Here is a 22731-nt window from a genome sequence, read left to right on the forward strand (position 1 = left end):
CGGCTGAAACCCATGACCAGAGATGACCCTGGTAGTGATGCCTGTGTGGTACTTTTATCTGAATTTTGGCTAATTTGTGTTGTAGGGGGATATAGATTTAAACTGCTTGCTTAAGATTTTCAGACAAGAAGATAAAAAAATAAGAATTTGCAGATTAATACAATCTTTAACACCTAAAGAAAAAAATAAAGAGGTCCTCATTAACTTGTGGAATTGACCCAGGATGTGAACTATAAGAATTTGTTTGGCTTTTGGGATTCAGACTTGATTCATCATCTTCTCTCTCCCTGAGTCTCCACAAGGCTTTTAAGATGTTTTGGCTAATCACACCCCTGGAGTGCAATTCTGCCCACATACCTTGCCCTTTAACATGCAGCTTCTGACCATTGACTAAAGAACGAACCTGAAGGGCTAACGTGGGATAGTCAGATAACTTTAAAATAGCTAAATGTAGACAAAAGAAATCATACCATATGCAACTGTTACTTAGGAGCTCCTTTTAGCATGTCTGAGTATCACTGTTGCCTTAGGATCCTTCATGTTTTACTGGAGAACATAGTAAAATAGCGTAGATCAGGAAATGATTAATCCCTGACTTTTTAGCTGCAGTGGATTTTAACAAGATTCTCCCTGTTGTACCAGATATACCCTACATTGTTTGTAAAAGTACTGCGATGCCTTAGAAAAGAAGCTGTCATCATTCAATGCCATCCCCACTTTTTATCTGTCCATTAATTGTCTATATATCAGGCAACAGGTATTTCAAGCAAGCATATTCTGGTCGCAGTGCTCCCTGGTCTGCCCACGTCTGCCGAACTCTTCATTTTACCATATCAAGATGCCACAGGAGAAAATAAAAGAACAGCAGCAGACCTAGAGCAGGTATTGTGCCTATTACTTGACGTGTATGTTTATGCATTTGTGTGTATATATATACATACATATATATATATGGGATTTCCAAGAGAAGGTAGAACAAATAATTGTGGTACAAATGCATCTGATTCACTGGGGTCTAAAGAATGACTGTGGTACGTGCTACATCCTCTTCGTTTTTTTGTTGTTGTTGTTGATTGATTGGTGTCATTGTTTGGTAGGTTTTTTTCCTCCCAAACACTGGAAACAGGCTTTGGAGCTGCAGAGAGTGAAGACTCTCATTTGGGTTCCCTCAGTACTGTTAAATTGGCATAAATTCGTATGATGTTCTGTCTCTCCCTTAGAAGTCCTGTTCTATTTCATGGAGGTAGGAAGAAAATAGGAAGAATTTAGGGGATGATTCCTGCCAACAGGAACTGGAGTAGCCTCATAAGGCAAAGTTTATGAGGCTGTCAAGAGTCTGAGAAAGCACTGGAGGACGGGGCTGGATGGTAGACCTGGGCAGATCAATACGTCATTACTTTAAGACACAGGGATGGGGTTGGATTGTCTGCCTGCCCTCTTCATGGTTCTGGCAGTGGGGTTGATCCCCTCTGGGTTGTTTTCTCTGTGCAAGGCTGAAGCAGGTTATGACAACTGGAGGACTATATCTTCCTGCAAACCCAAAAGGTCCTGCCCACCAGGTGGGCCTAACATGATTAGGACTAAAAGATAAAACACTATGCTGGGCAAAAATCCCCAAATAGCACTCAGTGTATGACCTCAGATTCCAAGGGCAAAGATAACTAGCCCTGAGCGAAGCACCACTGTACCTCTGCCTTTACGTACAGCGTGTGCATGGCTCAAGCAGACATAGCCCATGTTGGTATGGGCTATATGAGCATTGGGGTAGAGAGTGTCATCAGCTCACAAATCTCAGCCATGGTGAAATCCTCAGCATTACTGGATGCCTGCTACTCCACTGGGTGGCACAAGGGATTTAGCATTTCTCTTTGGATTTGTCCTTCAATTTGAGAATGAGTGAAGTCTTCCCATCAGTGAATGTGTCAACAGTATCTTCCCCTTCTTGTATTCTTTTTTTCTAATAGCCTTTTCATCTGCTGACCTGTTATGAGCTGCTGCAATTGCCTCTTGCAGTGGTCTGAAGCCTTGTTAACTTAGCCATGAGCCTCAAACCACTAGGTCACCCATATTCTTAAACTTTCCCTTGCTCAGCATCCTTAGCCATCATCTTTTTTTGACAAATGACTTTCCTCTGCAATTTTCACCACCCATGTAATAAACAAAAAAGATGGAGATTTACTGTTCTGCAAAACCTTTCCTCCCTTTTCTCCTTCAGCCCACTTCTCTTTTCCTCCATCGCAAATTGGCAAGGAAGCCAGTCCATAAACTTTCAGATTTACATCCGACCCAGCTCCCCTCCAGCCTTCGGCAGTTTATTGTATTTTGCCAGTTACTCCCTCTCTTTGTCCCTTTCTTTTTTCCCCTTGTAAAAACAAGTCTTTGTGGCTGTAGAGAAAGGAAACCCTGACAGTGCTCTCATGACCGTTTCTATGGACAAGAAGAAATGTCATTTTCAGTGGGACTCCAGCAACTTCTCTGGCATCCTGCAGGGTCCAAACGGTAACCTTTGAAGAGAGAGAAACTTTTTGCCATTTGCAGCCAGCTTTTTCTTGTGGAGAAGTATCTCCCCAGCTCCCATCAGGATGATCAGAATGTTTTTCTTACTAGTCTGCGGTTACTGCATTCCCCTTCCTAGTTACTCCGGTAGAAAATGGCATTGTTTTCAGTGGGAACGGCCTAAGGAGGCCCCCAAAAGGTACCTCTGATATATATATATAAAGGTATATTCTGATACTGTTCCTGTTTTGTCATCCATTTAGCCTGCATTCCTTCACTAACCCTCTCCCAAAGCATTTCAGAGCCTTTTCGACAGCTTCTCCCTGTGCCTGAAGTCACTGCGATGAGTACTGGAAGCAGATATTTTTGCTGATGACAGCTTAAGTTGCTTTTTAGGTGCTTTATGATGTATAGTGTTCTTTTTTGGTAGGAACAGAAATCTGTTTTGTGTTCATGAGCAAGCAACAAGCTATTCAGAGGCACGTATGTGAGTTTGTGTGTTTCCAGGTGCACACCCAAAGGAGTTATAGTTCTGGATGATTTTTTTCTAATTTCGAAGATAAACTTCAAAGTATACAGGACCAAAATTGAAATAGTTTGCACAAACACTGCAATGGATAGATAAAGTTTCTTAAGGAAGCACTTGATTATATTCTTTCCTTTTTTTTTTTTTAATGGTGTCATCTCACACATGGAAGCTACTCTCCAAACCTAAGACTTGTGGTAAGCCTGTCCAGAGACACAGTGACAAATAGCTTCTGTCCCTGAAAAACTTGCAGTCATAACAGATCGGAAATAGAAACAGAAATTTCTGTTTCTATTCTGCAAAAGCCCTTGTTTCAGTACCCAAGGGAGGGAAAAATCAAAAGTTGGTGAAACTGAGTGAAACACCACAGAAGGGCACGAAACCCACCATGCATATCGTAGACACAGATTTACCAGGAGAATGAAGTGTGCTATAGCCCCCTCCTTCTCTTCCCCACCTATTAGAGCCTCCGACAGTCGGCATGTGTACTTGCGATCATATGACATGGACATCTGAACCCCCCCTATTCACATGCCAGGTACCAGAACAGAGGCGAGGGGCGCTCTGTGGTCCTGCTGTTCTGCCCATCCAACCTGGGTTTGAAAGGCAGAAGCCATGTAAATCATGCAAGTGATGCACGCTAACTTTTGTTAGCTAGAACAAGCAGGACTAAGGACAGCTGGTGGGGTGGGAGGAAAGGAAGAGTGATAGAAACCGTAGCTGAAGAGGGAATTCAAGTGACATCTCCCCACATAAAACTCATGAAGTTGCTGCAGGCCATGTCTGTCACAGAGCACCTGTGAGGGTTTTGGGGAACTTGCTTAACCAAGCTGTATTTCATCACTTGAGCTAGGCCATTATTCTGCCATGGGTAACAATGACAGGTATATGTGGTTTCGTGGACTTTCACATTTATCAGTAATCTAATGACCATGGAGGGCTTGCTTTCGTACTCTTTCCCCTTGAGGCAGATTAAGCTGGTCTGGTTTTATCTGGTACACACTCATTTGGCTTTTTAAGCATACCTTTGGGTCTCTCTGTCCAGCCGCTGTGTGATCTCTGGGTACATAATTCCCATTGACTTCAGAGGCAGCTAAATGTCCTCTGTCCCTTGAAAACCTAGGTCTTAGTTTCCCATTTGTCAAAATCTATTATATTAGACTGTGCCACTCATAAAATATGAGTCTAAACACAGTAAGTCATGAATTGTTGGGTACAATAATAGTGAGACTGTGGAAGTTGTCCTAGCCCCAGCATCACACTTGACAAATACACACTTCCATGCAGTTTTCCATTAGGGTGGTGATTATGCTCCTGTTGAGACTGTGGTTAGATGGTAGATGTCATTTTCTCCTTGAGCTAATGTACCACTCTCATTCAAGTGCCCCAAATTATTTTTTTTTTGTATGTATACACAGTACCAATTATTGTCATATCTGTTTGCAGATTACATTTAGAAATGTGAACTCTGCATTCCTGATATTTCCCATGGGAGGCTAAAGTACCTTTTAAAAAGTTTAACTGCTGTTGTCAGCTATAAAAAAAGGCCATGTGTGAGAGTGGGGAAGTTTTCTCAATGTGCAGCATAGGACAATTCCACCTAATACATAAATACAGAATTTTTGAGGACCTCAGATTACTTAATCCACTCCAGTTTCTGAAGTCAGTGTAAACTTTTTCTCCACAGCTTCATAAGAATCAAAAGGCCTTTTCATCCTGCAGAATCCCAAAACATTTTGCATATTCAAAAGTTCTTGCATTTATGACCAGAATATTGTGACTTTGCTTTTTTTTTTTTTTTTTTGAATTATATCACTTCGTTCCCCTGCTTCATTTCACAGCAACTGAGCACAGACTACCAACCTGCTTAAAAATGTAGAAATAATTGTCGGTTGGAAAATTCTGCTGTTTGATTTGCGTGTTGTTACTGCAACACCACTGAAATATCCCAAATCTTGCAAAACCAGTCACCCAGAATTGCCATTGGCCCCTTGGGCAGACAGGCAGTTGTTACACCATCTTTGCGGACGGGCTTGGTGAATGTGATGATTACAGAATTCAGATCCGCTGCTTCAAAAGCAACGTATTCTTTCTCTTCGGTGAAAGGCAGACACCTAATTAGTAGAATTTCAAGTAATTTTTGAGTAATATTTAGCACTAGTCCAATTCAAAATGAATGCGTGGTAGGAAGATATTCTACTTGCAATTCAGTAGAGGGCAGTGATACAAATACACAGGTACGATTACTTGATTTATTTCAGTGTATGGTTTTACTCTATAGGAAGATTCTGAAGGGTTACCTTTTTATTTATGCATTTCACAAATTATCTTTTCTCCATATTGCTTGCTAGTGGAGGCTTTTTGTCAAGCATAGGAGATGTGTCTCCTGTTAGTCAAATGAGGTGTAAGGAGAAGATACACGAGAATTCTAAAGTGATGTTTTCATATCAAGTAAAGGTTTTAGTGTGTTCATGCGTTTCCCCTTAGTTCTTGTGTGCGTGCTTTTACCTGGCCTATTCAAAATAACCGTAAAAGCAGTGCAAAATAGAAGTAGGAGCAACTAGTTAATGACATATGAAGCCATTAATCTTCTCTCTGAAAAGAGCTATCAGCAGTGTAGCAAGCATGATGGAGTCTTTGGCAAATGGCAGCACCAGCTGATTGGTAGCCAACTGTGCTCAACATGTTGCAGCTGTGGCCAGTATCTGTATCCAGCCAAAGAGATGGGAAATGACATGGATGACTGAGTATCAAATGGGCAGTGATGAACTGAGGAGATGAAATACCTCTGGCAAATTTAACACTATGGAGGCTGGCATTCAGGAAGCCTGTATGTGTAAAGGTCTTAGGGTTCTTTCCTTAAAGCAGATTTAGTTTTACTTCTGCTTCATTGTAGCTGATGGAGCTTCTGTCTTTTTTTTTTTTTTTTTGTATTTTTTTTTCACCCACCCTCCTAAGCTTTGGTGTTTTAGCGTATTCACTTTCACTACTTTTCTTTCCTCTGACGTATTTCAGATGTATGTGCCTGTCAACAAAATATTTTAGCAACCAGATCATGACAGTGAACGCTTTCAAATCTTACAGAAAATCGTGCCAATCAGTCTTGGAAATTAAATTCCAGGAAGAGGGGTAAGCCACCTAGTGTTTACCAGGAGAGATTATTTTTTTTTAACATCTCTACCTTTGCATGCAGACCAAGTCCTCCACTGGGTGCTTAGGGAAGGTTGGGCCAGTATTCAAGAAGTAAGGGCAGGTGGGGAGAGAATGGAATAATATGAACCAGAACACCTTGCACCAAACCCTTTTTTCCTTAGCCAGCTATTCTTGATCAGCTGCTTGTGTGCTGTGGAAAAGGCTGTCTATATATCTAGTCTTAATATCTTTAACTCCTGCCATGTGACTATCAGCCCTCTCGCCTGCTCTTCTTTTGCTCCGTGTACAGAGCAGCCCTTGATCCTCAAGACTCCTACTGGTCACCTTTGTTCATCTAAAGTCGATCCTGGCTTTTATGTCCAAGTTCCTCTCTGGGTTCGTATCTGCTGATCATTTCTTGTCCCAGAGTAACCACAAGAATATCCTCCACCTTGTGCTTTCACGGTATCTCTGGATACTAATGGCAACTTGAATTTAGTATTTTTCATTAGAAGATCTCACGAAATTCCCGCTGGACCGTGTAAATCAGGGTTTATGCTATTTTCAGTGCTCAGGCAAACAGGCTTTGGAGGCCTCATGTGAAGTCACCAAGGTTATGCAGGGCGAGTGGCACAGTTTAAAGTAATCCACGTTTGCCCTGACTCCTGATTCACTTTTGTAATGCTGGTTCGAGTTCCTACCAATCAATGTGCATAATTCTTTCCTTAGTTGTTTATTGATTCACTCAATGAATTGAATAGAAGCGTAGCGCTCATTAGTTGAGATCCTTACACAGTATCTATAAAATTATCCAGATTCTTAGCTAGTACATACTGGCGCGGTTGAATCATATTCAATTTTTCTAAACCAATTTACACCAGAGGTTTCAAAATTCAATAATGGTCTGGGAAAATGCCCTTATGAGTGATAATTCTGTTTCTTGGTGCACATGGTTCTTTCACAGTCCTAATTCTGACAAAATGCTAAGAGAAGCCAAATTAATTTTTGTTTTGTTCCATTTTTAAATTGGAATCTCTTTTTTTCCTTCACAAATAGTCTGTTATTATTATTCATTATGTGTCCTTTGATGAAAAATGATACATGAAGAATGGTTTCTATTACTGAATTATTTTTGCACATCATGCTTAATTCTGCAAATGAAGCAGATAAAGTCAATGAGGCTCAGTTAAGGACCAAAACTAATTCTGAAAGCTAATTATTTTCACAAGGGAGACTCTTGAAGACTATAAATTAGGAGGTTGCTATTCTAAGAAGTTTTGTCTTAGCCGAGTTAGTTGCATCTCCAGGAGTGAGAGAGGAACAGGGACAGGCCTGAAGCCAACCTGTTCCCCAGCTGAAGGTCTAGCTGTTCAACTGGAGTTGCATAGAACCAAAGAACTTTGATGTTTCCTTATCTGCTTTTTAAACAAAAATGCATCCATGGTACCACTCTGAATGCAGAAATAAAGGGAGGCACAAGACCCAAAATGTTTCCCATTGAAACTTTTTCATTACCTCGGTGACTGAGTGTGGAGATTTACTTCAAAGACACTTTAATAATGTTATAAACAAATTATATAAGTGGGAACGACTCCTAGGTTAAAGTCTGATAACCTGTGATCCGCCGAGCTAGAAATACACTTGATAGAATAAGAAAGGCAGAAGAGCCACTTCTCCAGTCTCAAAGTGAGTGTCCTGAGTGAGTGATCTGTAGTTCACAGATCCCCTTGGGACCATGCGAGGACCAGAAACATCGTCAGGTCGAACTTTGGAGAGCAGTGACCAATCCCAACGTGAATTTGGCCTTTTGGCTGTGTGTAACATGCTCATTGACCTCAAATACTGACGTTTGTAAACCATTGTGTATGGTTTCTATTTTAGATAATTTTTAGAAGCACAGAAATACATTTTTCTCCCTCTTTCTATACTGTCTATATGTCTATTTTGAAGAGAATCTGACTTTCCACTTAAAGAGAAATGCAAATATTGTACTAAGCAAGCAAACATTTTAAAAACATGTCTGAATGCATCTGTTCTTCCCTCAGAAGCGTGTGTCAGGAATCTCCAGAGCTGCCTGAGGAAGGCAGATGTCTGATTCTCACAAGAACTTCTGGCGCTTTTGAAGGTCTCAGGCTGTTATTCATTTTTTGACTTGTTCAGATTCCATAAAGACCCAGGCAAAAAAGTTGCACCCAAAAAGCCAGTGGGAGAGCATATAATTAATTGAGCCAAGGAAATATGCTGTATACTCTGAGCAGCATGAGCAGTTGCTGCCTGCTTTGACACTTTGCATATAGTCCTGAAATAGTGACGGCTATTTCAAGCTTCTGCTGAGATACTGATGGTTTCAGGCAGAAATAATTTCATTCTGAGTTGCATTTGTACAGGATGTAGTACAATGAGGTCCTCATTCATGAGCAGGTAACAATGCAATACAGTAATCATAACCTTCAGTTGTGACTGTTTCTCTCTGCCTTTCCTCCTTTTTCTTACTGCCTTCACTCTTCCTGCCTCTCCCCTTCCTATTATTCCTTTTCCTTGGCTTGCCAGACAAGAATATTGGTTGAGCTTTCTCTCACAGGCTCAGCTTGCCTGCTGGGAGGCTGCCACAGCACCTCTCAGCTGTAGTGTCCCTGCTGGTGCTGTTGCTTTGCCCTGCTCACTCTGTGCCACAGGAGTCCTCAGGCAGGCCAGGTGAGATCTCAGGGTTCCTTCATGCCACTGGTGCCCAACAAAGTCTCTGGTCCCTTCTCATGCTGGCTTTCACGAGGTTCTCCTATTCTTTCATTTCTTGCCCGAACCCTTGATGAAACCATTCTCCAATACTGGATAGCAACATTTGCTAGCTGCAGTGTCAGCTACACATCACGCTAAGCCACTTTTTGTGTAGAAAGCATCACGTATAGTTTTTCACCCTTACTGTTTCCCTGACCATTTCCCGCAGCTATCACAACGTGTTGAAGAGGAGTGACGCAATGTGGTTGGCTCTTCAGTTTACTGTCTTGTAGTTGCTTTTTTTCATAGGGTTAGCTGCTCCAGCAGCATCAGGATCTCAGAGCATAAAGGAAGATGATTCCTACAGGGACATGGGGGAGAGTTCTCAGGTCATGTTTGAGACTGGAAATGGCCAGGATGATATTTTTCCCATGATTTCCACGAGCCATTAATGTACCTGGTTTACAGCATATCAATCTGCATCTGCTGGTCTAGTTTTAGAGATGAAGCACTCTTTATAGTTGTCAGTCCTGGTTATTAATTTGCTCAAATTCTTAAAGAGGGATATAATTTGCCTCCCAGGCTTTCTTCATGTACTGCACATCTTTGTGTCACCATCCCTGCTGCTCTGAGCTCAGCAGATGGCTCTTTGTAAGCAGGTGGTATTTTTTCTTGCTATAGGAAGAAATATATTTACTGCTCATTCTGGCACTCATGAAAAAATTGTAAACTTTAAAGAGATATATTAAAAATATAAATAAAATGCCTGTAAGAGTTATTGCCAAATTGATATTGGACCAAAGGCACCTATTCAAGTGATCAGCAGCCAGAAATGAAGTGTACAAGCCAAGAGTATTGAAAGAACCATTAAGAATGTTAAAAAAATAAAAGAGGTAGATAAATCTCATACTGTGATGAATGATAGCCAAGGAACATCTAATCATATCTGGGTAGCATTTACTGAAATAACTCAACCAGACTAAAATGAAGAACATGAAAAAGATGGTGTAAAAATTATTGGAATGTTCTTTTTTCTGACAATTTTTCATTAATCTTCAAGAAGGAATAAGGATTTATTTAAAACAAATTAAATTAAGTGGTGAGCACTAGAATACGGTTCCTCTTGATCTTGGTATGGCTATAAAAACATAAGGTTCTCCGCAACTGCATTTTAAGGGTTGGGGGGTAGGAGGAGAGGGGGATTGCAGTTTTCAACCACCTCTCCCTAATAAACCAACCTGCGGAACGGTGGCTCTGTTCAGTTGGAAGGTTGCTCACTGCTGTAAGAAAATGTGAAATTCATGAAACATCTAACAAATGAACATACAAAAGACACACAACAAACTATCAACACTATGTCTGTAGGCTTCCATTCCTTGATTAATCTATCCATATCTTTTGCTTTTAATGGCAACATGCCTGGAATTTCTTGGATATTAATTAAGAGTGATATGGAGAAAGTGACTCCATGAATATTGTGACAAACCGACTTAAAAAAAGGAATGGTTACCAACAGATTGGACCAAAGCTTGGCTTCTTTACTGTGCAAATACAGATTTCATGAGGTCTTCTGTCAGCAAATGCTCATCTTTTCTGTTGTGTCCTTTAAGGAGGAATAGCCTTCTTTCTGCTAGAGCTCTACTGTTGTCATCAGAGTTATGGCATGATAGTCTAATGATCTAAAAGCTCTGTGGAATGTCTCTCCCATGAAAAAGAGTATATAAGAGCGTGTTCTCTCTGTTTGTAACCCATAAGAATAGATGGAAAATGCATTTTGTTTAAGCCACACTCTGTGGTCGGTAAACGCTTTCAGATTTGACCTGGTTCTGGTACATATTTAAGGATTAGGGAGCAGATGGCTTGAAACTCAGAGCTGGATGAAATAAAATTTAGTTTTAGGAGTTGAAATTTCAGTGCAAGCTGGGGTAAGGACTTAAACTATTAATTTTGATTGAGGTATATCACATCTTATGAACAATCTCTAAGATCAAAGAGCTGGCTGCTCAATGAGCAATAGTTATTTGTTATGAGCGAATGAGTGTTAACAATTGAAATGCTTCTCTTCGCTTAAATAGTAAACGGAATTCACTGATGTGCTGTTGCTGGCGGGTGATGCAGACACATGTGGGTGTAATGTTTCTTTGGGGGTCCCTTTTGTGCTCGGAAAGTCTGGTACTTCTGCAAAATCTTTGCTTTGCGTGCAGCTCCATTTCCTACCCACTTGTTGGCAATCTAAACCAATGATCTAGAAACAAATGCATTTCTTATTTTCTCTTTTTTTTCCAGATTTCAGAAACCCTGATCCAGAAACTGAACCAAAACCTGGTCCATTTTGAGTTGAAGCCAGGGGTTCAAATCCTTGTCCATGCTGCCCATTTAACAGCAGGTCAGTATTCTCCTTCTGTCTACACTCTCTCTGTTGCTCTGTAGCCCAGCAAGCAATATATTCCTTGGTGGTAGTAGTGTGCAATCAGCTGTATTTTAAACATTTCTTATTTTTATGTCACAATAATAACTCAGTGTATGGGCAGACATTAAAATGCCTGCCCCACCTCCCCTTTTTTTTTATCATTACAAAAAGAAATGCTTTTGCATTTACGGCTAATCCTTTTGTTTACTTTATGTGCAAGAATTTGCTGTTGGTGTTGGAAATGCAGTATAAGTAGCAGTAGAAATGTGTACTTCTTGGCTGTCTCTGAAATATTCAACAGCTAAGCAGCACCATGGCGTATTCAGCCTGGATCACGCAGTGCAAAGGTTACCAGCTAGATATTCTAGAGTCAACGAACATTCAAAGCAACTAAGCACAGTTCGGAAGTTGTTCAGCAGTCTGAAAGACAAGAATCAATTTACATATGCACACACATAAAATTAGGCAGTTTGGACTTTAACTAATCCTATCTCAAAATGAGCCATCTCAAAGTCCTGATACTTAATTGCATGTCCCTCTGTCTATTCTGTATGCTAAACCCTCATTTCACAGTACAGCCTCTATTTAACTGTTACGAGAGATGGGATGAACAGATCCGTGCTCAGGATTGTTAGAAATTCCTCTTCTCCAGGAGCTGCTGATAATTCTGATCAGTTGTTATTGGCTTCTTTTGCTAACTTGCAAATTAAAAGACTCAGTTCACTTGTACCAACAAACTGCTCTACAAAAAGCATTTTATTGTATGAACAGGTCTGCCCAAGCTGATGTTGGTCGTATGAACAGGTCTGCCCAAGCTGATGTTGGTCCACATGCTGCCTTGTCCACAAAGGGAAGGAAAGAGAGTGTTAAGAAAGGGTGTAATGTGAATTTAAATCCCCCTAGAAGACAGCCTTGGTGTTTGCTATATTTCATTTTTCCTAAGCAGAACTTGATGATATCTGCCCTGGGAATATAGCTGCATGTTTCTGTTTCCCATTAGCTGTGAAACAGGTGATCAGATGCTTCCTTTTAGAGATGTTAGAACCAAAAGCGTGAAAAAGCAGAGATGCAGCACAGCTGAGTAATCCCTAAAAAAAACTCAAAACACAACAGCTTAAGAAGTCAGTTTGTTTGATTTTTTTTCTCCTGTAGATTGTAAAAAAAAAAATAATGTAATAGACATATGACACAGAAGAATTGTTGACTTTACATTTAAGATTTAAATTCATATACATTTTACATAATAGTCGTTATCAGAGAAGAGATCCTTGGCCTGAATTTTCAACGATGACCAGTGATTCTATATGTACTTTCAGAAAACCCTCAGTACCCATCTCTTAAAAGAAATGTATCTGAAAGAATCTTAATGTGACTTTCAAATGTGGAATTACCTGTAATTACTCATCATTTTTGAATTTTTTTTCTGGGCATTTACTCTGTCAATGCACATGACTCTCTTCCATTTTGGTCAATATTCATTAATGTCATGTTCAAATCCTAAATGAACATTTAGACATGACTACTCTGTCCCTGAATATCCTATAGGCCTTTTCTAAAAAATTACAGTTAGAAGAAATGGCATTAGATATTCCTGGGAAAGGCTCGTCTTTACCTCTTGCTCCTGAAGCGACATTCCTGATTTCATGTAGTGGAAACAGATGACACTTAAAATCACATCTCCAGCCCTCCCTTTAATACAAGATGAATCTGGATCCAAGTTTGGTGCTGTATGTAGGAGCCTCCTGCAGCTTCTTGGTGAGGAATTCTGGGCATCTCTTCATGAGGGAGTGCACAGGGGCCCCAGCGGCTCCATCAATGCTCAGAGTGATGCTGGTCCCGAAGCCAGATAGTTAGTGGAGGTACTGTAGCACTTTTCTGGGCTACTGAACCTTGTCTGCTGCCCCGACTGAACCAAAAGGGTCTATCAGTGTGGCACACTGCCATGCTACATAACTGTATGGCCTCTGGGCCTGTTTCTTGCTAGCTCAGGCTGAAGCAGAAGGTGCTCTGCTCAGACACGCTGCGTAAATACGTGTCCTTTGTGCTCACCAAAAATGGACGTTTTTAATTGTATTTACGCACACACCAGGAATGAGTTCTTTTTGTCCGTACTAGATACAACCACTTGTTTGTCCTGCAAGGTAGGCTCTGTTGTACTGCTCTTTGAAACCACAGGTGAGATGTGAGTGATTGCTGTAACTGGCTTCACAACGTCCTATAGGAATGCTATAGGATTGTGTCTGTTGCAGAAATATGCTTCAGTAAGAATGCAAAATGAGCCTGGACTGCCAAACTAGATATTAAAAAGCCCAGAGAGCAGCCACTGTGAGGTTTTTGAGGGAATAGGGCTCCTTATCAAGCTGCAGAGGTCATGACTCAGTTCCCTGCCTAAATTAAAGGCCTAATTTCATGACATCAAAACTTGGGAACAGTTTAGAATTTGACAAAATGCCAAGAGAGATTTACTTCGCTGCTGAAAACTATTGTTTTGGTTGTCAAGGAAGAAGAAGAATTGTCCTTTTGAAATCCAAGCTTTTATAAAAAAATAAATAAAATAAAGCAAAGAAACCTGGAACACAAGCCAGCACCAGAAGCAGTCCCTAGAAAACACAAGCCAGGGAGATGCATATGGCCCAGAGGTGCTCTGCTCTGTGGTGCCCGTTCTTTCCCAGCCTTTTCACTATGACTGTGTCGGACTCTGGGCAGCTATGGGCTGTAGTTGACTGAACCGCAAAGCTCAGCATGTGTTTTTTTTTCTAAGTGCACACGTATGTACACGTATGTTCCCCCAGTGTGTGTGCCTGGTCATGCACAGCAGCAATTTCTGTAACAGAGAAGCTGCAGGGAACAAAAGCGTAGGTATCTAAACTAGCTTGGTGTGGATATTCAAGCAGAACTTGTAGAAATGAGCCTGTGTGTGTGTGTTGTCTGTGAGCATGTGCCTTCCCTGGAGCACAGAAGAATGACAGGTGTTGGCCTCAGCACATTTCACATCTCCCTCTCCTTTCTTCAGACCACACTGAAGGAAGGCTTAATTTATGGCAGTTAGGGACAATAGATTGCAATCCATTCATCATGTTCATTCCTTCTTCTCATGAAAACAAATCCACCAAACCAGTGTCCTCAACCCAACAGACAACAACCTCAACTCTTAAGGCAGAGTAAAATATGCCAGTATTTCTCACAAAGCAGTTAAATAGCTGTTTACTACCAGACTCTCGGCACAGCATTATAACAAGAGCAGTGAGTGATGCTGAGCCTGAATCAGTTGGAGAGCCACTTTGTCATCCCGCAGAACTGCAGAGACCCACTAAACACAGACGCAAAGGGGGCAGAGTGGAGATGTGTGAGGAATTCATAATAACGCATCATTTCACCCTGGTGCCTCACCTTCCTGAGGATAGCCTGCTTGATATAGGAACGAGAAGTTTTTTTACTTCTCTGTGCAAATTTTGGCTTTATCAGGTGGGGTGTGACAGCTGAAAAGGCGTGTGGTTCTGATGTGTGTGCCTGAGTAAGTATTTGCTTGTGTGTGCGTGTTTTCCTGTGTCTTCTGGCTCTGGTTTAGGATGGGTCTGTTCAGTGCATGTGAAGAGGTGCAAGAGAAAGAGGGTGCGTGTGGCAGCGGTTCCAGTTAACTTTCATTGCTTTGCAGAGGAAGGCACTACCTGTACCTTGTTCTGTGCGTAATGCCAGGTAGAGACAGTTGGTGAGGACGTATCGGCTGTGTGCATCAGCTCTGCGTAACGGCACAGCTACAGCTGTGTGTCTGTCTGCAGTGTGTTTTATTAGTGTCTGCCTGAATAACTGAGACTGCTGGGCCTACGTGTATCCCTTTTTGGATGCTAGATGTCTTTCTGTTTGTGTGTGTGTATGTGTGACGGAAACTGTCTCTATTTAATACAATTTAATTTGGATTTCTGGGAAAGCCACGCTTTTGGCTGGTTTGTGTGGCCTTATTTAGCCAGGGGCTTTGAAAGGGTGGTGCACAAAACTCTGAAGAGAAGCACAGAGGGACTTTTTGTTTGATTAGGGTTTTTAATTTTTTTTTTCTTGAATCTGTGCACTCTCTGGCATGGAAGACTTGTGGGAGAAAGAGCAGGGCACCGGAGGGTAGAACGTGTTCATAAGAGTTAGGAAGAGGATAAAGGAAGAAACTGAAAATGTCAGAGGTGTGAAAAGAGCTTGCCATGATAAGGCATGGATGCTGAGGCAATGTCTGTGAAGGGCACTGGACTTCTGCTCAGGAAGGGAGAGGACAATTGTTGCTTCAGTAAAATTGACAACCCGATTGCTTATCATTCACTATGCATTGGGAGCTACCCAAACTAGCTCTGAGTGAAATAGAAAGTCAGCATGACAAGCTAGCCCATGGGTAGCACCAGGATCATCCAGAAAATGCTAGTTTTGGTACCCAAGTGACCTCATTGGCAACTAACTTACATAATTGTCTGCAATATGAGAGACTGTGTTTCAGGCAGTCCTCTAATAGGCCAGAGAGGAGAGGCCTCTAAGGAGAAAGCTATGGGGTAAGTTGGGCACCACCAGTGGTCTGAACCCAGGTTTCTTCCCAGCTGGATTAGAAAGGGAGAAAAGCCTGGAGATGTGTGGACAGATGAGGTCTGGGAGCAGCTCTAATCATCTCTCCCTTTTCCTGCAGCTCCCCTGGTGGACCTCACTCCCAGTCACAGCGGTTCAGCTATGCTGATGCTCCTCTCTGTCGTTTTTGTGGGACTAGCCGTGTTTATAATCTACAAGTTCAAAAGGTATGACCCTCCATGAGCCACTTCCTTCTCCCCATTGCCGCCTTTCACGGAGGTGTCTGGGGTTTGTTTTGCTGGGTTTTCTTTTTTGCAGTGATTTGTTTCTTGGTTTGTAAAAGCTGATGCTACATCATCTGCCAGAGTACCCCACAATGATGGTTTCTGTTAATGTTTTAGGAAGATTCCTGGCCTTAATATATATGCACAGATGCAGAATGAAAAAGATCAAGAGATGGTCAGTCCAGTCAGTCAGAGCGAAAGCATACCTAATGTCCCTCAAAGTGAGCTGATGAGCCCTGAGCAACTAGTAGATGAGAAGTTGGAAGTCCAGCCCATAGGTAAATAACTTGCAGCATCCCGCAGCTGGTCAGACTCTGACTTGTAATTGGCTAACCCTTTTCTCAGCCTCCTCCCTTCCCATATTCCTGCACACTCCTCCTCCCATCCTCTTCTGCTGCAGCATTAGTTTTGCTACAGGAAACCTTGCTAACTCTCCTCTCTCCCTCACTGCCATGTGGTGAAAGGGAGGGGAACAACTTCAGGCTTTTTCTCTCTCCTAGTTGCTCTATGTAGATCCCCTCCCCTTCTCAAAAATCCTGCCGGCACTTAACTTGCGCTATAAGGCAATTTATTTTGCTGGGGCTGATGTAGTTGCGGGGCTAAACCCCACACCCAAGGCATATCCAGGACAACTTCAGCCACGCTCACCTGGAACATGGAGGTGAGCGGGTGATTCGGTAAGTCAGATCTAAAGGCTAAATATTTGTTGATATTTTGACTGCTGTGACCTTTGTGCTGTGTCAGACCTTGTTGCCAGCAGCAATGCTAGCCTGGCTGATTCCCAGGGAAATCGAGCAAAACCTGGGATCTCCGCATTGAACAGTTGGGTTTGCTCTCAGGCTGATTTCTCCCACAGGACTCTGTGGTTGAAAATTTGCAAGGCAGGCTTCCATAGGACCTAAAGTGAATAGACTTGGAGTGGGCATACTGGGGTCAGTCTCACATTTGCTCATGCCTACATGTCTTCTGTTACCCTGACTCTAGTGAAAGCATTGGGCTGGAGCAGGGAGGTTTCAGCCTGGGGACATTTTCTGCTAAAGCCAGCATTGCTCGAGCATTGCTTGGGCATTGCTCAGCTTCACTTGTGAGGTGACGGTTCTGCAGGCCCAGACCGGAGGTACAGAACAGGACCACTGCAAATAAAGACATGGACCTATTTTAGAGGAATTATAGCTGTTCTCGCTCAGACAGGAGTGAGGCATAGTCGTAACTGAGAACCCTTATTTGGACGATTGCATCCACTTAACCAAACTTTAGATCCTACCTGAGAATGTCCCTAAATTGTATGGGAGTGTTTGCTAAAGCAGGCCTGGTCTCATAGCTACTGCAGAGTGGGAGCAAGGGGAAGGGTAATTAAAGGAGGGAATGTGGTGTGCTAAGATTATGGCCTGTGAAAACAACCTGGGAGGAAAAAAGAAGAAAGTCTCTTGATGAATCTGATGTCTAAGCTGGAAGTCCCACTGCAATCAATAGTGATCTCTCCTCACCTGTTCACCAAGGGAGATCTGGTGGCTATTAAAAGCTTTTAAGCAGCTATTCATCAGCAGACCTGGACATGCCTGCTTAGCAGAACACAGGATGGAGTGAGGGAACCAACCTTCCCATGTGGTGTTCCCCATACAGAGCAACCCCAGGCCACAGTCCAGAACCCAAGGAAAGGAAATGCAACCAAGGTAGTCTGGACAGAGGACTTCCAAAAGGCTTGTGGATCACCAAGAGGTTTCAAGCCAAGACCCGGAGCGGTGGGTCCTAAACTTTAACAATTCTTTTTTTTCATTTGTTTTTCTTTCTTTTTCCCCCAGAAACCTCCAAGGCAAAATTGATGTAAGATGCTAAGGGAGAAACACCCAATTTCAGGCCAGGAACTCTCCTCCTAGAGCTAGATGTGCTTTGGGCTTCCCTTTTCTTAAAGTATGCAATGTCTGTGGTTCACACTGTTCCAGAGGTAGGGAAACACATATTTTCACAGGTCATTCAGACTGAAGTGGTATGAGTCAGTCACCTGCTGGCTCTATTCAATGCAGCTTCAAAACTGCTCTTACTGGTGTGGGAAACTAATCCCTTGATGCCTCTGGGATAAGAGCAGTGAAAAGCCAATTTGGGGGATAGGTTTTCATTTGGTGCAACTACAGCATTTCTGGCTTTCAACAATAGCCAGCATTTTGTGTGTTTCTCAGCTGTGCTACTGGACACTGTATTGAACCAGAAATTGGCCTTTTATAACTCCTTGGTTTGCACCTGTAACTGCACTAGTGAGCACAAAAGGTAAATGTGTGGGGTACACAGACTCAATTCTCTATCAAAAGGAATCAGTCCAACAAACTTCTTAAGAGTGTTTTTCCATCCTGTCAGTAAGATGAATGAGGAAACTGAATCAGAGCTCATTGACAAAATGAAAAGGTCTGGACCTACGTGTGAACAGAATAGAAAGTGCAAAGGCTCTTCACTCTCCTATACAACCACCTCATCTGTTTCTGGAAATCAGCAATTTCTTTTTTAATGAGTTTTCTTTCTTTTGGGAAAACAAAGCAAGACTGTAATTGGGTGTTTCTCTTTTGTATGCTTGTTCAGAAGCCAGGTTTTTTCAACCCCTTTGACTAACATTCAGGGATCCTTCCTTGGAGGAATCTGAATGAATGTCCCTGGAACATTTAATTTTCTCTCCAAATTCTGGCAGCAAAAAAACCACAGTTCCTGTTTTCTGGATGTGAGTGGTTTAGGCTCTTCTTTTGCAAATGCAAAGCTTAAGGCTATTTATGAAATCTCCAACACCTTATCATTGCAAATGAGTTACACATTTCCTCTGAGGACCTCAACCCTTCCTTCCCTCCACCCCTCTGCTCTGGCCTCTCCCTCTTCTGTTCAACATGGGTGAATCATCTTCATTAGCAAAAGAACAGGACATCACCTTCAGTGTTTTGAATGACAAGAAAACATTTCTGGGAAGAACGGGTCAGTCTGGAACAGCTGAATCCCAAAGGCCAGCAAGGTGATACCTTCAAACTTCTTCCTTGGCTAAACACTTGTTATTTACTGACTCTTCTTATTTTGTTCTTTCTTTGCCACAGGAAGTATTTCCACAGCTGCTGAGCCCCAGAGCACAAAAGAAATCCCTTCCTATGTAAATGGTTGAATTGAGGACACCGATAAATATCTATATCTAAAAAAAAAGAGGAGAACTCGCTGCATTTGGACTTTTTAATTCTTCAGATGACAAAGGGTTTTTAGCTTTAAGCCTGTGCATGTGGACATTATACTGAGACCATAGTGGAACTGCGTTGTACAGGTGTTCAATTTTAGTGGGGGGTGGGGGGAGCGGAACTGGTACCACTATTCACTCCTGCGGCCCTTCCCCTCACCCCTCCACTCTCTTTTTTCTGATCTGTCTCTAATTTGTAGAAAATTCATAATGATATAGGCCAAGAATATGCATGGGGGTCTCTTCTTTAGGGAGAGGGGTGGGCTGGGATGTGGGGGGAGATGGGCTGGGGGAGGTGGGGGGGGGCATTTAGGGTTCTTGGCTTTAGATTTAACTGCTCTTTTAGCACTTTGGGCTGCGGGAGGGCTAGCTGCCCCAGCAGACTTTCATAGGACACACGAAAAAATCACACTGGAGTTTAAAGGCACTGAAAATATTCTTGGTCAGTCTGGTTCATGTCTTTGTTTGGACTCTGCCCTTCGTTCCTCTAGCTGCAGCTGCTGCCTGCGCCCCACGGCCAAGTGCGAGCGTGGGCGATCCCAACCGCAAGGCCAGGCTCTTTCTTAAACAGCTTTTTTTGCCTACTCGCACCAAGGCATCCCACTGATAGCACTGATAACGTTTTGCCTCCTAACCTCGAATGGAACAGAACTAGCGTGCATTACAGGCAGGGAGGTCTGTCCATACTGCACTTGGAGGAGGTTATTGCCAGCATGAATTTACATTGTACTTTGTACCAGCCTTACACCTTCAATTTTGGCTAAGAGAAAGCCCTAGTAGCACCCTCAGCTGCATTTAGTGCTGATGTTTGGATTTGTCTGGGGAAGTCCCAGACTACTGGGAGTCATCCCAAGGCCTGTCAATTTTTTGAAAGACGCCTTGTCCATAGAATAGGGAGCAGGGAAAGGTCTGTGCCGTTTCCTATGGCCTTCTTGGCATCCCCCTTTGGTTGCAGATCTGCAAACTCCTGCCACTCTGGGCAGAGGAAGGAGAATAAAGCAGGATTTGGCCTGAGATTGTTGCCATGCATTTTGAGCCCCAGCACCGCAGGACCACTCTTGTACAAGATTTGATTTCTTACCAGTAACATAAGCTTGTTTCTTACGCTGCAGCTGTAAGTGAGGCTGCAGGACATGTTCACTTAGGCTGTGCAAGGGGAGAGCAGGAAAGCAGGCTCAGCATACCTCGAACAAGTCCTCCCAAGACACGGGATATCTGGCTGAAGCCTAACCTGTGATCGTTACAGCTGTTGATTTCCAACCCAACTCAGGTAAACTTAGCACCAGGATTTTGATTCAAAGTGCAAAGAGAGAAAGAGAATAACCAATACTTAACTGCATTAGGTGAAGGCAGATAGAGGCCGGTTCATAATCAGCGTAGCACACTTAGGAGGCACCCTGATTCCTGACGTGAGTGGGTTTTGTTCGATAGACATTGCGCATGGCAACCTGAGTGACAGACAGGAGAAAGCAGCACTGTTGGCATTGCCCAGAGTCCTTGGGGTGAGGGGTTGGTGGTGGTGGGTTTGGATCGCTCTGTCACAAATTGGGCACGAGCCCAAATCAACCTACTTGCTGGCACAGAAAAAAAGCAATACCAAGTGCAAGAACATTAGACTCGCAGCAGTTAAAGGCTAATCACAGTACGGAGTCCTCTGCCTCTTTCTGCGCTTTCTCTGAAGACAGGTAGAAACACAGCAGTTTGTATGGCTTTGCTATCGTCTTTGCAACTACGGCTTTAAGAAAGATGGGAAAGTTTTGGCAGCAACTGTATAATACTCCCCACTGAAGTCCAACATTAGCCAACTTATTTTTATAGTAAGCCAATCAAAAAGTTTTCTTATAGTGTTGGAACTATTTCTAATTTTAAAATTACTTTTTTTGATGTACTTTTTCATCTTCTGTTTCCCTTTTGTTAAATACAATGTAGCGTAATGTATAATTGCTATTGTTTATTGCTTTTACAGTCATATTTATTAAACAGATTATGTCTCTAAATGAAGGCCTGTGGTTTTGTTGCTCATTTTAGCTCTCGCTCCCTGACGGATAACTAACAACATTAAAATAGTCGGAAGCTGATAACTTCAAAAATAAAGGGGTGTTCAGTAGAAGTGGGAGAGGGTGGTGATAGCATGCTTCTGAAAATATAGTTCCTAGAAGCAAGGTGCCAATATGAAGGTAACTTTCTCAGTCCTCAGAGTGCTTTATGAAGTGAAGCTTGGTACTGTTATCTTCCTTTTAAGGATGGGGAAGCTGAGGGCTGCAGAAGCGCAATGTTCTTTTTCTGGTTTCCAACCCGGCAAAGGTAGAGCTCTGAGCAGCTCCCTGGAACTCCAGCTCCGTTCCCTGCCCATGGTTATCCTTCCCTATACACGCTGTCTGTTAAAGGTTCTTTTAAAATGCCTTTTCTGACTACTCTTTTGCCAACGCTGGTAAAGGAAGGTTTAAAATATTCACATTACGGATGAATCAGGTTTTACATGTGAAGAAAATGAAGCATAGGAGGTTTCTGTCAGCTCGCCAGATGACGGTGGATGCCTGTTGCTGAGAAAAAGAAAGAAAACAGAGCTTCTCTGCTTTTCAAGTCAGGATGCAACCACCAGATCGTTCTACCTGTTATAACTGGCTCCTGCTTCAGTTCTATAGCCTTTTTTGTGTCCCTGACGTAAGAATTTATGTAGGCACATAAATAGTCGAAGATCTGAGGTTCAGGCATCGTCAACAACCGAGGCCATGGTATCGCGTGTCAAGGCCAAGAATGATGAGCTTGCTTGTTGGAGAGTGTGTAGTTTTCACATCCTGGTCAAATCCCAGTATACTTACAATTACTAGCCTAAAATGTTAACGCGGACACTGCAGCCTTTCTTCGCCTTTCATTCAGGCTGGATGAACGGCAGCTGTGGCCATGGTGCGGGTGACTCAGAGATGCGTGTGTAGATGTAGTCTGCTTTTATAGTTTAAGTGCCCACCTGAATTAGCAGGCATCTGTTCTGGCCATAAGCAGTAAGTCTGGTTTTGGCAAGCATCTCTAAAGCATTTTCAGATCATTCTCTTCAGCTTGTTGTATGTCCTGAGGCAGAGACTGATTGTTATTTGTAGTTGTTGTTTTCTGGTTTGTATAACAACACAGCGATTCGCCACTAATGACTGAACACTGAGGCAATAAACAAAGAATATACCAAATACTTATAAAATCCAATATGAATTTTCTCTGAGGATATTATCATACCTTGAGAGAATAAAACAAGTTCATTATTTTCTGCCAGAAAGCGCGGGCAGTTTAAATATGGTTAAAAACTCAAAGTATTTTCCTAATTTGTTGTTGATTCTCTACCATCATCTTAGCTGCCATAAAACAGACGTGCGGATGGGACAGATATATTGGCTTCAGAAAGATTTATGCTGCTCCACCTAGCAGGACATTTGGGCTA

The 22731-nt window shown here is 42.4% G+C and overlaps 1 protein-coding gene across 4 annotated transcripts in view; it reads left to right on the forward strand.

Annotated features, from left to right (window-relative positions):
- Window positions 1-19559, forward strand: part of SORCS1 (sortilin related VPS10 domain containing receptor 1) — a 304249-nt gene extending 284690 nt beyond the window's left edge. Inside the window, exons 23-28 of one of the 4 annotated variants that reach the window (XM_063338729.1) lie at window positions 751-882; window positions 11156-11255; window positions 15940-16045; window positions 16220-16380; window positions 17726-17844; window positions 19171-19559. In XM_063338729.1, coding sequence (XP_063194799.1) covers window positions 751-882; window positions 11156-11255; window positions 15940-16045; window positions 16220-16380; window positions 17726-17844; window positions 19171-19227 — 675 coding nt within the window. In that variant the 3' untranslated portion in view covers window positions 19228-19559. The remainder of the gene's footprint in view (window positions 1-750; window positions 883-11155; window positions 11256-15939; window positions 16046-16219; window positions 16381-17725; window positions 17845-19170) is intronic. The other 3 variants (XM_063338732.1, XM_063338730.1, XM_063338731.1) reach the window with 3 other exon arrangements.
- The last annotated feature ends 3172 nt before the right edge of the window (window positions 19560-22731 follow it).

This window comes from Chroicocephalus ridibundus, chromosome 6 (assembly GCF_963924245.1).
Source record: "Chroicocephalus ridibundus chromosome 6, bChrRid1.1, whole genome shotgun sequence".
In the NCBI taxonomy this organism is placed as follows: domain Eukaryota; kingdom Metazoa; phylum Chordata; class Aves; order Charadriiformes; family Laridae; genus Chroicocephalus; species Chroicocephalus ridibundus.